The sequence below is a fragment of the Vicugna pacos genome, chromosome 17 (genome assembly GCF_048564905.1).
Source record: "Vicugna pacos chromosome 17, VicPac4, whole genome shotgun sequence".
Lineage (NCBI taxonomy): Eukaryota > Metazoa > Chordata > Mammalia > Artiodactyla > Camelidae > Vicugna > Vicugna pacos.
The window spans coordinates 9,018,523-9,031,816 of NC_133003.1; the positions used below are offsets into that span (position 1 = coordinate 9,018,523).

General features: G+C 41.1%; 1 protein-coding gene across 14 annotated transcripts in view; it reads left to right on the plus strand.

Moving 5' to 3' along the window:
- Positions 1-13,294, plus strand: part of RBMS3 (RNA binding motif single stranded interacting protein 3) — a 921,458-nt gene that overhangs the window by 893,715 nt on the left and 14,449 nt on the right. For 8 of the 14 annotated variants that reach the window (XM_031686913.2, XM_072940905.1, XM_072940906.1 and 5 more), the window contains 2 exons: positions 10,035-10,115; positions 12,833-12,957. In XM_031686913.2, the coding sequence (XP_031542773.2) occupies positions 10,035-10,115; positions 12,833-12,957 (206 nt within the window). Of the gene's footprint in view, positions 1-10,034; positions 10,116-12,832; positions 12,962-13,294 lie in introns of those variants that run through there. The other 6 variants (XM_031686915.2, XM_072940907.1, XM_006200599.4 and 3 more) reach the window with 1 other exon arrangement.

The window sequence follows — 13,294 nt, forward strand, 5'->3', positions numbered from 1 at the left end:
TCATCAAGGGGTAGATTGTTTTCTATTTGCCACTTTAAGACTCACAGCATCTTAGACACAGTTGGCGTCCATGAATATTTTTGAATGATATATGGGAAATACAGTCCTTTGGTCACAAGAAAGAAAAACAGGACCAAAACCTCTAGAAAAAAAAAAATCTGTACTTAACATTCTAGGAAAACCATGTCCATAGTAGCCTGTGAGTTGGTGAAGGAGTGTTCTCAGGCCCTAAACAAAAACTAAAGTCTTCCAGGATATAGAAATTGAGGGCAGATGGTGGGACCAGGCCAAGGAAAATCAGGAGATAAAATTAAGAGTAGTCAGTATCTGTTCTGATGTTTCTTTCTGTTTGACTTTTTAGCTGCCTTACTTCTTCTATAGCACCTCCCTAAAAAGTGCACTTCTGGTCTCTCCTTCTTTATATCTTTTATAACCATCAGTTTTATTTCTTTTGGGAACTACTTCTTACATGCTTCTCTCCATCATCAAACCTTTATTTCTTATTTTTCCAGTCGATGGAAAATATTAAGATGGAGGGTAATTTTTCAGTCTTTTTGAGTCCTTTGTATAGAAATTTATTTTCTCTAAGAATGTCACCCAGAGGTCACTGGGTCCCCAAACACTCTGGAACCAGACTGGATTGTCTGGAACCTCCAATCCCGCACCCTTTGAAAGTCCCCAGATTCTTGCATGATGTATTTAAGTTTTCGAGACCATCAGAGACATCTCTGTTGGCCCTCTCTACTCCACATTTGTTTTGTGTTGGTTCAGATGTGAAATTAACCCCCTTCCCAGCTTTCCCACAAAAAGTTCTACTCAGAGTAACCCGAGGGAAGACCCGAGGCCTGTTCGGTGGACACATAATGGACCATTAAGTGATTTCAGATTGAATACAAAGATGCATTCGTGTGCTTCAGATGCCCTTCAGTGGCCTCCCCGATTAGGGAATCTCACAGCCCTTCTCCTCCTCCGTGTGCTCAGGCTCATACCCCCATCCTCTCCCACCATCCTCCACCCTCCACCTCGTTTCCTCCCTCTCCCTCTTTTCCGAAACACAAGCTCCCTCCCTTTATAACCTTTATAACTACCTCTTCCTAAGTGGTCTCTGTCGACCCTAAGCATCTTATCAATGTAACTTCCAAGAGAGATAAATGACTATTTCCTGCCTAAGCTGATTTCTGATCCTGTCAAACTCTTGAGTCAATAAAATTTTCATCTTGTCCTGATAATAACACCAATAAAAATAAAACCAATGGTTATGACAGTCCCTATCTGTTGGGCTGTTAGTCTGTACCCAGCTTTATGCAGAGAGCTTTGTACGCATTATTTGATTAGTATTTCTCAAAAAAAACCCTTTAAAGCATGAATGTTTGACTCCATTTTACAGCATGCAAAGAGATTTATAGCTACAAATTGAGATCTTTCTTAACCATCATGCTAAACAACTCAGAAGTACTTTCCTAGTTTTATTGATATTATTAGTCTAGAGAGATGTTAACTTTTACGTTGCCTTGAACATCTTAAATGGAAAATTACTTCTAAACCCCTATTGTTAAATAGGTAATAATATTCTTTAAAAAAAATGCTTGTGCAATCTTATACCAGTGCTAAAATTGAGAAATTCTTTTGCAATGTGTATCATCAACAAACTTCCCCTAAAATGAAGTTTCTGGTTTTTTAGCTTCTTTGTTTCAAGGTGCTGTGAATAGTCACCACGAATCTTCATCATTATCTTCGTGATTATCTTCATCACTAAGTTTCTAAATTCTAAGCATAGTGTTAGACTAATCTATTTTTCAAATGTTCTTCAAACTAATGTAGTAGACGGTGCATCAACCCCCAGCGGTTAATTGCCAAGCATCCAGATCAGAAAATAAAACAAGCTGAACCCACTAATAAAAGAAGGGCATTTCTGTGTTAAATTAGACAGCACCAAAAATACTGTGTTAACATGTAAAAAATATGCCAAGGCGTAAAAATTAATATAATCAAAACCAATAACAAATAGAAAGAACAAGAATCAAAACCGGAAGAAAACGAGTTCAGTTGTGCTGCTAGACGAGTTCGGGGTTGGAAGGTTTGGATAATCCTTCAAAGACACTTTTCTGATCCATATCAACGAGGTGAGTTATTATTAGGTATCTCTGCTCTCTTTCCACTAAGAAATTGTGAAAGCATTGGTGAGTCAAGAATAATAATACCAGAGGGAGGTGTAGCTCAGGGGTAGAGCGCATGCCTAGCATGCACAAGGTCCTGGGTTCCATCCCCAGCGCCTCCATTAAAATCAATAAAGAAACTTAATTACCCACCTTGCCAACAACAACAACGAAAGAATCATAATACCAATGTCGGTTTCTAACAAGTATTTTTCGAGATGCGTTCATTTAGTCCAGTTCCGCAAGGGAACGTCTACTTAGATTCACGTGGGCCTGCCTGGAACTGGAGATGAGTTAGTGCCAACAGGTGTCTCAGTCATCCTGCATCGCCGCCCTAGCACACCATCTGGACCCTCCACTTTCATCCAGTCTTTATTCCCAAGATGCTTCTCGCCACTTGCCCCATGGACCATCCATTCACCACTGACCTGACATGGTACCACCGAACTGATTGGCTAAAATTGTATTGAGGAAGTTCGTGTAAGTGTTCCTGAGAGGAACTGGGCTGTACTTTTCTTGTAACGTCCCTGTCAAACTTTGGCATAAGGAGTATGCTAACTTCACAAAACACGAGTTGAGAAGTATTCCTTCTTTACTATTCTCTGGAAACATTTATACAAGATTAGTATTATTTATTCCTGAAGTGTTTGGAAAATTCACCAGAGAAGGCAACTGGGGCTGAAGATTTTCTTTTGAGAAGGTTTTGGGTTCTGAATTTAACTTTTTAAAAATAAATATAGAACTATTTGGATTTTTAAATTTTTTTTATTCATTTGACTAAACTGCACTGTTCAGCAAATTTGTCTATTTCATCTAAGTTGTCAAATGCATTGACATGTGTTTATTCATAATATTCTTTGACTATTTTCTCTGCTTACCTCGCACTGTCTGTTAAACCCAAGCAGTCTTTCATTCCCTTTACTCCACTGTGAATAATGCTTTCTTAGTTGCTTCCATTATGCAATCCCATGAGCTAGTTCCCAGTTTTTATCTGACCTGATCTCCTGAGCGCTCTTTGTGGTCCACTGGATCGCTCTTATTTTTCTCTCCATTTCATGTTTCCTATCACAGATATACTGAGGAGAGGCGCGGAGGGAATTCGTGGCATCTATAGAGTTGTTTCAAGTTCAAATCTGAACACGTAGTTTCTTAATCAGTTACATCCTTCATATTTTTACTGCCACCATAATGATCGTGCACAGGCTCAAACCTAACGGGCTTTGGTTTTTTCCAATACATTCATGAAAGTTGCTTCTTCCAAAGAGCTGAAGGTTTCTGAAGATTCGAATCGCAGGGGAATGACTGCTTCTCATGGTTGTGCAGGCGGAGAGGTTTTGTAAATTTCCAATCCGAGGACAACCTCCAAGATTCTTCCTTGTTCTCTCTTTCCTGTATGACAGCAACAGCTGGCCCTCAGCGCTGAATACAGTGGTGACCATCTGTATATTTTATTTGATAGTTTAATGCGCCCCTCTGTGTGGGCTGTTTAGTACTATTCTGCTGAACTGTTTAGGATCATATAGGCTACCTACTCCTAAGAATTCTGGGCTCCCATTTCTATCAAGCCCGCTAACTGGTCTTTCCTCTCCAAGTGCTTTTACCCCTAGTAGGTGAGGTCTGGATTCACATCTACCTGCTCTTTAGGGATCACTGTCTCATCACTCACAGCTGTCTGCTTTGTTATTTCCATATTAGTACCTTACAAAGTAAGTAGGCTATAAATTAATACCAACACAAAACATTATGCATGCATCCACGGTTACTATGCTGGGCGGGAATGCACCAGTCTCCAGCATTTCATTGGCCAAAGTGGACGAATATTGGAAGAACTGAGCAGCGGAGGTCCAAGAGGAGTCCAGCCCTCATGCCCTGGTGGGAGGCACTGTTTCCTTTCAAGAAGAATCTCTTCCTGTCTCTTCCTCTCTGGATGGTCTCTTATCCATTGACCTGGTGACTTATCTGACATTCTTAGATTTTACTCCAGGCACCTATTACTTTTCAGCCAATGCAAGTAGGTGAAATGAGACTAATTTGCCATCCCAGGCACAGCTCTTGCTTCCCAGCTCTGGGATGATGGAATTTTACAAATCCAAGAAACGTACCCTCAAAACCCCGGAATACTTCTACCGGAGGTAAAACCGTGCCTCCTCCCCCAGGCCATTCACCTGACACTGACGAATCATAACTCAGATTGTCTCCTATACTTTTAAGTTTCCTTTGGTAAAAGAAAGTTTTTACTGGATGATCCTGACAGTAATTCACGCTGCATGCAGTTAGCAAAGCCGAGCACACGTTCTGCTTCCTCTGCTCAGTTTCCTGCCCGAGGTGTGTTTTCACAATGTTTCTGTGCCTGTCTGTCTCACTGACTGTCTGGGTTTGACAGGACCGGGGCAACAACTCGTGCTGAAATTCATCAAGCGGGTTTTTGAATTTTACAGCGAGGGCTAGATGCACCAATTCAAAGCCTAAGTAGTGTAACAGTAACTCAATAAGCAAGTTGGATCCAAAAATTGAAGAGTAGGAATTTCCTTGCTACTCTCTTGTTCTACAAATAATTGGAATGAAACGTCTCTTCACAGGAGACAAAGAAAACATGGTTGATTTGGTTGATTTGTTCTGCTCTGGTGGGGGAAGAGGAACCAAATCCAGAACTAACAATTCAGAGGTTTCATTTTTTTATTTCCTCAAAAATGATCAGTGATTCCACAGTCACAGAAAAGTTTGTCTTAAATTAAGTAGGCAAAAGCACAACTTCCCTCCAACTTGACCTTTTTTTTTTCCCCCTTCTCTTCATGTAACTATCCTGGTGATGCAGTGTCTAGACTTCTTGGAATAAGTGATGGAGTCTGGAATTTACTCTGTGGGTTTGAAGATGGCTATTCGGGTCTCCTCCACAGTCACATGTGAAAATCCAGCGCTTTCAGAATATGTAAAAATCATCAAGCTTTTTACCAAAAGAGAAAACTTACCCACTAATGTCAAAACGTTGAGTTGCTCCCAATAGGGAACTATCATATGGATTTATTCATTTTCTCTATATCATCTCATTGGAATGTGGCTCCTGTCAGCCGTTGTATTCAAGAAATGCAAAATAATTCGTCCTCATGAAAGAATTATGGAAGATACTTTCTAGCTTTTGAGAAATACCAGTAAAATAAGTTAGCTTAAAGGATATACGACCATTCTTATTACGGTTTTAATAAGTAATCCATGGAAATTTATCAAGCCAAAGGGCGTATTTTTTAAATCACAGGTCCTTCTCTTAGTCCTTTGTCATTTATTAGTGGGAGAAAATGAAAGCTGTCTCTGAGACACTAAGATCTAAACCATGTCTGTGCAGCCTCTGCATTATTAAGTCTGACTGTAGTTTATCTTTGCTCTTAAGGAAATCAAACTATAAGCTTGCAGAGAAAGTTCAGAGTCATTTGTCACCAATTACAGCTGAGAGTTGATCTTACAAATAGCTGTGGCCATTTCCTATAAGCACTTTCTCCTAATTTTACAAGGCTGTCACTTCTGGAGGCTTAACCCTAGAAAATACATGTCTACTACGGGAAATTTTTATTGCAAAAATTTATCCAGAGATAATAGTCTTATGGGGCATGAAACTCCATAGCATTCACTTGTTTAAAATAAGTGTATTCCTAATTTTCAAACCATGTTCTCAAATTCTATTAGTTTTCCTATGATACCAAAAAAAAAAAAGAAAGAAAGAAAACAACCAGAAAGTTTCTTTTTCTTTTTTTAAATTGAGGTATAGTTGATTTACGATGTTGTGTGAATTTCAGGTGTACAGCAAAGAGATTCAGTTATATATATACATATGTATATATATATATAATGTATAAATATTCTTTTTCAGATTCTTTTCCATTATAGGTTATTACAAGATATTGAACATAGCTCCCTGTGCTCTGCTGTAGGTCCTTGATGTTTACAGCAAGTATTTTTGTCAATTAAAAGGTACATGTACACAACACAATGAACCGAGCTGATCTCATCTATACTATAAAATGTTATTAGTTCTTTTCAGAAGAGCAGCATAAAATTAAATTATAAAATAAGTTAAACATATAAGGCAGCCCTTGAAGAAGAAAAGTAGGTATTCTGAATATAAAAGTAAAAATGAAAAATGTATGGAAATGAAATGACAATAAAACGTTAATCAAGTTATTTTTCTGTATTTCTTAATTAGAACACCAAATATTAAAATCCATCTTTTTTTTTAAAAAGTTGATATCTATTTTACATGGGAATGATCAGAAGGAAACCCTTAGGACCTTATTTACTTAATTTCAAAAAGTAATGAAGGGGAGGGTGTAGCTCAAGTGATAGAGCACATGCTTAGCATGCATGAGGTCCTGGGTTCAATCCCCAGCACCTCCTCTAAGAATAAATAAATAAGTATAAACCTAATTACCTCCCCCCCAAAAAAAAGATCAGCAAAAGTAATGAGATAAACTACTATATATAAAATAAACAAGTTCATACTGTACAGCACAGGGAACTATATTCAATAACTTGTAGTAACTTATGGTGAAAAAGAATATGAAAATATATGAAAAGAATATATGTATGTTCCTATATGACTGAAGCACTGTGCTGTGCACCAGAAATTGACACAGCATTGTAAACTGACTGTACTTCAATAAAAATATATATTTAAAAAAAGTAATGAAATAGACTGAAAATTGGGCTGAATCATGGGTCAGAAGAACTGGAGTTTACTCCCAGTGTGACTCAGTTTCTCAGTCTGTAAAATGGGTACACCATCCTGCTTAAATCACAGTGCTGTTCTGAAGAGAAGATGAGTATGAATTTATGCAACAAAAAGTTCAGTTTTGGCCAAGTTCGTGACTTCACAGAATGCCACAGAAAGTGTGAAGATTTACTGATTCAATTTCGCTGAACAGAACACAGATGAGGTTTTGAACAACTCAGAGTCCTTTAAAGAAGCTTAGCTAAGGATCACCCAAAATGCTCTTCGTTAACGACACCTCCTGGGAACCCTAGTTTGGCAAGGGAGGTGGGAGACTGAGGCGGATTCGCATGTGAAGTAGTGAGCCTTGCTCTGTATGGCCCTTGCCCCAAGCCCCTGGCCCTAAATCTAGTTCACGGGATGGTCTCCTTCAAGATGCAGACAACGTGGAGTAGGGACGGATGGGAGTGGGGTCCTGCAGGTGGCGCCTGTGACCTTGTCTTCTTATGCACGGACACACACACCGACTTATGAAGCCTGACTGCAAACTCTGCAATTACTAGCTCTGGGATAGAAAATACCCAAATATTCTCTTGCTAGAATATTGTACATCTTGAAAACTCATGACCAAAGGGTAGGATATGACCCTCGACAGCATCAACTCTATGCTTAGAAAAAGTCATAGTTGGTAAAAATATATCCCCACTAGCTACAAATCTACGAGGATTTTTGATACTTAAAGACATATTTCCTAAAGGATATTATTTAGAGTACCAGTTTTAAGCAAAATACCTAGCTGCTCCCAAAAAAGTTTTACATCGCTGGCTTAATCACCTTTGAATAGGCTTCTGCAAAATACGATTTCTCAGAGTGTTTTAATTTTATCTCAGTATCAGAGAAGAGGATATATTATGCAGCATTGCTCGAATGCATTGGAACATGGAAAGCTTTTTCTTCTCAGTTGAGCTAACATTCTAAAAAAATACATTGTAGAGAATATTAAATGAAACGATACTTAAAACCTGTATAGCAGAAGCAAAATGCCTGTCAGAAATGGCTAAGGGGCTGTTCTTCCCACCATACGTTCCAGACCAGTGTTGCTGGCAAAGCAGACGCCCGCCATAGGGTTCTAGATGTGAAATAATATTTGCTGAAATGTGACTCCAGAGTTCTGTGCTCGTTTGAAAAATTAATAGCAGTCAGACGCCTGAATATTTCTTGCCCACTGAAGGACCCAAGGACAAGGATGAGGAGAGTGGGCTAAAGGATTTGTTCAAAGGTTGTGCAAACACACTACAGGGTAGTGAAATCAATTTCTAGAAAGAATTCAGAATTACTAATGGCGAAGAGGCACACCAGATTTGTAACTGAAGTGGAAGGCTTTCTTCTTGTATCCTTTTATTCAGCCATTGAATGATTACTTACAAAGTATCAGGCACCACGTGGTGTGTTGGAAGATGCAGAGACATGTAAAACTTGGCCAATGCCTTTAGGGAGATGAGAGCTTGGACAATTTGGGGGTTTTGTTTTTTGGTGGGGGGGGTAATTAGGTTTATTTATTCTTGGAGGAGGTACTGGGGATTGAACCCAGGACCTCATGCATGCTAAGCAAGCGCTCTACCACTGAGCTACGCCCTCCCCTCAAGCCTGGACAATTTTAATAGGAGAGTGATGACGGCTTTGAGAGTGCAGAGAACAGTGCAGAGACATCTCTGATAATTTTCAGCTATGAAGCTAAATTAGTAATATTCCCCAAGCCTTGCGAACAATCGCTCCCAGTCCACGGTCCACGGTTCTTTCTGTACAGATGGGAGTTGCACGCGGGTGTTACGGCAGCGATGCGCGGGTTCCAGGCAGCAGTTTGGTTTGTCGGGTTTAGGGTTGTTTCACTACGGCTGTCTCTGTTTTTAGCAAACAGATACAGCAGGACGGTGCCTCGTTTAGGATGGAGAAGCATTTATCCCAGAGTCCCTCCAGTGCTGTGTTTTTCCATGAATATTCAACAACAGCAGCTGATGAGCTAATCTCCATTCAGATATTTCCCTTGATTCAGAATGATCATGCCTCTTGGATACTGAAAGTCCCGATACACAAAAAACACAGTCATTTAGGGTTTGCATAGTGACGCATGGCTTTGATATTTGAACGCAGGGAGTTCAGACGAATAAAGGATCACAGGCTTGTGGTTTTCCATAAAGACTGCTCCTCTAAAACTCTGCGAATTGAGAACCCTTGTCTTCCTTAGACAAGGCTCGTTCTGAAATTTGGGGATGTTCAAGATTAGAAACTCAGAAATATGGTTGATTTCATAGAAAATTCCATTCTCAAAGAATAGAACTTTGAAGTTACGGGGGTCTGTGTATTAGAAATAGTAAGACAGGTCAGACTTTTTGCTTATGTAGGTGAGCATGTAATTTTTCTGAGGCTCCCTTTTTTTCATTGTAAAAGAACACGTCATCTCCAACACATAATTTCCTGAGTACTACAACTTAGTGAAAAATGATCTGTTTTTTTGCTAACCCGGATGAAGAAAATTTGGAGAATTAAAGGAGTCGACCAGGAAATACTGGCAGTGACGTGAAAGTGGAATGGGGGAAGGGGACAAAAGTGACCTCAAGACTGTCTGGAACACTCTGCTTCCTTTATATGTAAACAAGTGATGTAAAAAATGACCAGATGAGAACACTTCCTAATTCCTAAATATTGCTTACATGATTCCTCTATTTTTGACTTTTTAGTTAGAAATTATTTTTAACCATACGATGATTCATTCATTCAACAAACAATTTGCTGAGAGCCTACTATGTGATCATAGATGTTGGCAACAAAATGGAGGGGGGGAAAAAAACAGACATCCCCCTGCTCTCATGGCGTTTCTGTTTTAGGCGTGGAAGTGACATGTCTGAGATGTGATGGAGAAAGTTCCGAAGGACAGAGGGGTTCGCGGAGGGGATGGACTACCTGGTCCTGATACTTACTGGGGAGGTGGCTGCCCTTGGTGCTGAATCAGGAAGTTCCTATGCTGACGGGAACTGCCTTATTTTTGGTCAAAATCGAGTTTCACCTGAGTCATGCACTGGTGGGGAGGGGAGGGGCACACGTCTGAGTCTTGGGTGATACCGCTTCTCTGGCTGGCTGCACGCCCAAGTTCACCTGCATTTTTCTTTGATTCCCTCTAGTACATGACTGCCGCGGCTCCCATGCAAGGGACCTACATCCCCCAGTACACGCCCGTGCCTCCGACAGCTGTTTCCATTGAAGTAAGTCTGTCTCTTCTTATAGAAGGAGGTGAGAGCAGATAAATCTCAGCCACGTTTACTGTGGTCCACCATAACCCCCACCCCTGCCAAAATCCTTATTTGTGATTTTGGGGGCTGCTCTAAACTTTGAAGTCGCATGCTCGCTGTATGAAAGTGTGCACTTGGCTTGAATGTGTCTGGGTTTGGCTTTGCACTCGAGATAAGCTCATTTGCTATACAGTTAGGAGAGGACTGCCGTTTGCATATCTAGAGAAAAGATCAGAGATCAGATAGACGCCCCATCAAATGTCAACTACGACTACTCAGAAATGGGGTGGGGGGGAATTGCAGCTATTTGAATGAGCGCTTTCTCTAACACTTTGCCACTCAAAGAGTGGTCCCCAGGCCAGCATCGCGGGCATCACCTGAGGAGCCTGTTAGAAATGCAGACTCTCAGACCCCACCCGGACGTCCTGAATCGGAATTTGCTCTCTAACGAGATCCCTCAGGGATCGAGGTGCACGTTAAGATTTGACAGGGATTGGCTAGAGCACTGGTTCTCCAATTTTTCTGCCTACTGAAATTACTTCAAGACCTTTAAAAAAAATAGTGATGCCCAGGTCCTACTGCCAGGGAGTCTGATGGAGTCTTGGGTATGGACTGGACATCGGGATGGGAAAAGCCACCAGGTGATTCTAACGTGTACCAAAGACGAAGAACCACTGCTGTAGCAAATGAACCTTGACGGGTCTGTGGCATCCTTGCAGACAAGAAAGGAAAAGTTGTACCACTCTTACTGTTATGGAAAGCACGAATGATAAAGTCATGGTGCCTTAATGGAATCCTTGCACCTTCCTTCTCTTTTTCCATTGGGCTGGATCCATTTCCTCTATACATGATTTTATTGGAAACACAGGAAAGGAGGGGGCACAGAGCTCTGTGGATGGTGAGGAAACACTTAGAAGTGTGTACTTCTCTCTGGTTCTAGCCATGATTGTTTCTTACCCCTTCCCCTGATACACATTTGCTGTTATGGTCACAATACATCTCTCCCATCCGCCATTGCTCCTCCGTGAGTTGGTCAGCCAACTCATGTTGGTACCACTCAACATGGAAGACCGCCATGACTCCTCCAACCTCTGGAGTTACAGAGGTCGGGTGAGATCTGCACAGACCAACTTGGATCTTCTGAAATGTTTGTCTGTTTGCTTGTTTGGGGTGTGTGACAAATGTTTGCTGGTACCAAGGTTTATGAAACACAGACATTTCAGAGGACACTATCATGTAATTTAGGAAACCAAAGAGGTCCAATTTTTAAATCTTTTATGTGTTCCAGACCTGCGGGCCCCAAAGAGTATGTCAGTATTAAAGAGGTTTTAATAGGCTCTTCAGGATTTCAAGAATATGTGATTGAAACATAAATTCTTTGCTATATTTAGCTATCAAAATCCATCTGGGCCCTGAGAAAATTATGAATCTAGACAATGTAGGCACTTAAGCTAAATCTCTGCCATATACGCTCCTTTCTCTGTCTCTGCACCAAATGTGTGTTCTTGCTATAGAATTTGAGCATTTTGATGACTATAAAATAAAAAGACACATTTCAGTGTCAGTTATTGGGAACAGTCTAATGACAGTTAAACTTGGGATTTAAAAAGAAGTATTTCACTAAGAACTACGTAAGTATACCCTGAGATATTGCCTTGAATCTGTGCTTATAAAGAAAAGCACTGATTCATTTTCTATGTAAAAAGACTTATTGGAAATTCACTGATATCCACACAAGACACAAGTAAATGCTGGTGGGAAGTTCAGGAAAATGCACAATACCAAATAAATTAGGGGAAAAAAAGAGACTGAATTAAGAAAGGGAGGATTTTCAGATTCTGAGGAGCAATTTCAGGGATCTTTTGTTAGGGACAGGGAGTTGACCGAGATCATTTGAAATCCTACAGCCCTGCAGATGTCCAAGGTAAAACCAGGAGAATGTATTCAGTTAGACTCCTTCCTTAGGCCTACTCACTACCAAATAAAACCATCTAGGCTCTCTCAGAAGCAAGCATACATCCCTAATGATGACCAGCTGCAGAAAGCCTTTCTTGTTGGCATCTGGGAGACACAAGGGAGATTAACAGGGTGAGGGGAGGAGCAAATCAAAATTAAGGATGCTTCCTTCTTTTTCTGAACCCTCTAAAGGAATTCCTGTTCTTGTCAAGAAAAATGGAAATAATTCAATAAAGCAAGTCAAGTTGCAGAAGGGAAAGCCTACTGAACAGTGTTCTTTCCAAAGAATCCCAAGCTTTGATGCAGATTTTTCACTAAGCTCAAAATCCCTTATTTTGCCAGATCATTGAAACAGGGCACCAGGCTCTACCCCAGGAAAATGCTCAAGAATCCAAGTTTTTATAGGGGTCCTGCGTGAATGTTTGGATTCATACATCATGATTTAGTGTGGCTGTATGCAACCATGGTTTAAAAGTTCGAACTCTGGGCGAAATGATTTTCTGCCCATTTGACTGCTCCAGGGACTTTTGATGGCAAGACTTCTTGGAGACACTTTGAGATAAATTTCACAGCCCTTATCCAAATGGGCTCTGTGGTTTTCCTCCGAGTATTTCTTGTGGCTTTATGCAGCTGAGTGCACCTCTACTTGAGCCTGACATACTTCCTATAGTCCACCTGCAGGAAGCGCTTCTGCCAAAGCCAACAAGGCTTCTGTGTTCTTATCGCCTCCGTAGGGTGTCGTTGCTGATACCTCTCCCCAGACAGTGGCGCCTTCATCCCAGGACACGAGTGGTCAGCAGCAGATAGCAGTGGACGCGTCCAACGAACACGCACCTGCATACTCTTACCAACAGTCCAAGTAAGTCCGGGCTGCGCTGAGCGCGTTCCCTCCAGGTCAGCACTCGGGACAGCACTCTCTCCTACTGCATCTGTTAGCTTTTGCTGCGGAACAGGCCATCCCAAACGCAGTGATGAACATTTATTTCATTCATGATTCTGTGGGTTGGAATTTGGGCTGACCTCAGGTAGAATGGTTCTCCTCGTCTTGACCGGACTTGCTCGAGCATCTGGGCACAGCGGCTGAGCATCTTCACGGTTCTGCTTCTGGGTGTTACTTGTCTGCTGGTTGAGTGACGGAAGCCTTGAGCCATGTGTGGCTGGTCCCGTGCAGGCTTATTTCTGGGGATGTCTCAGAA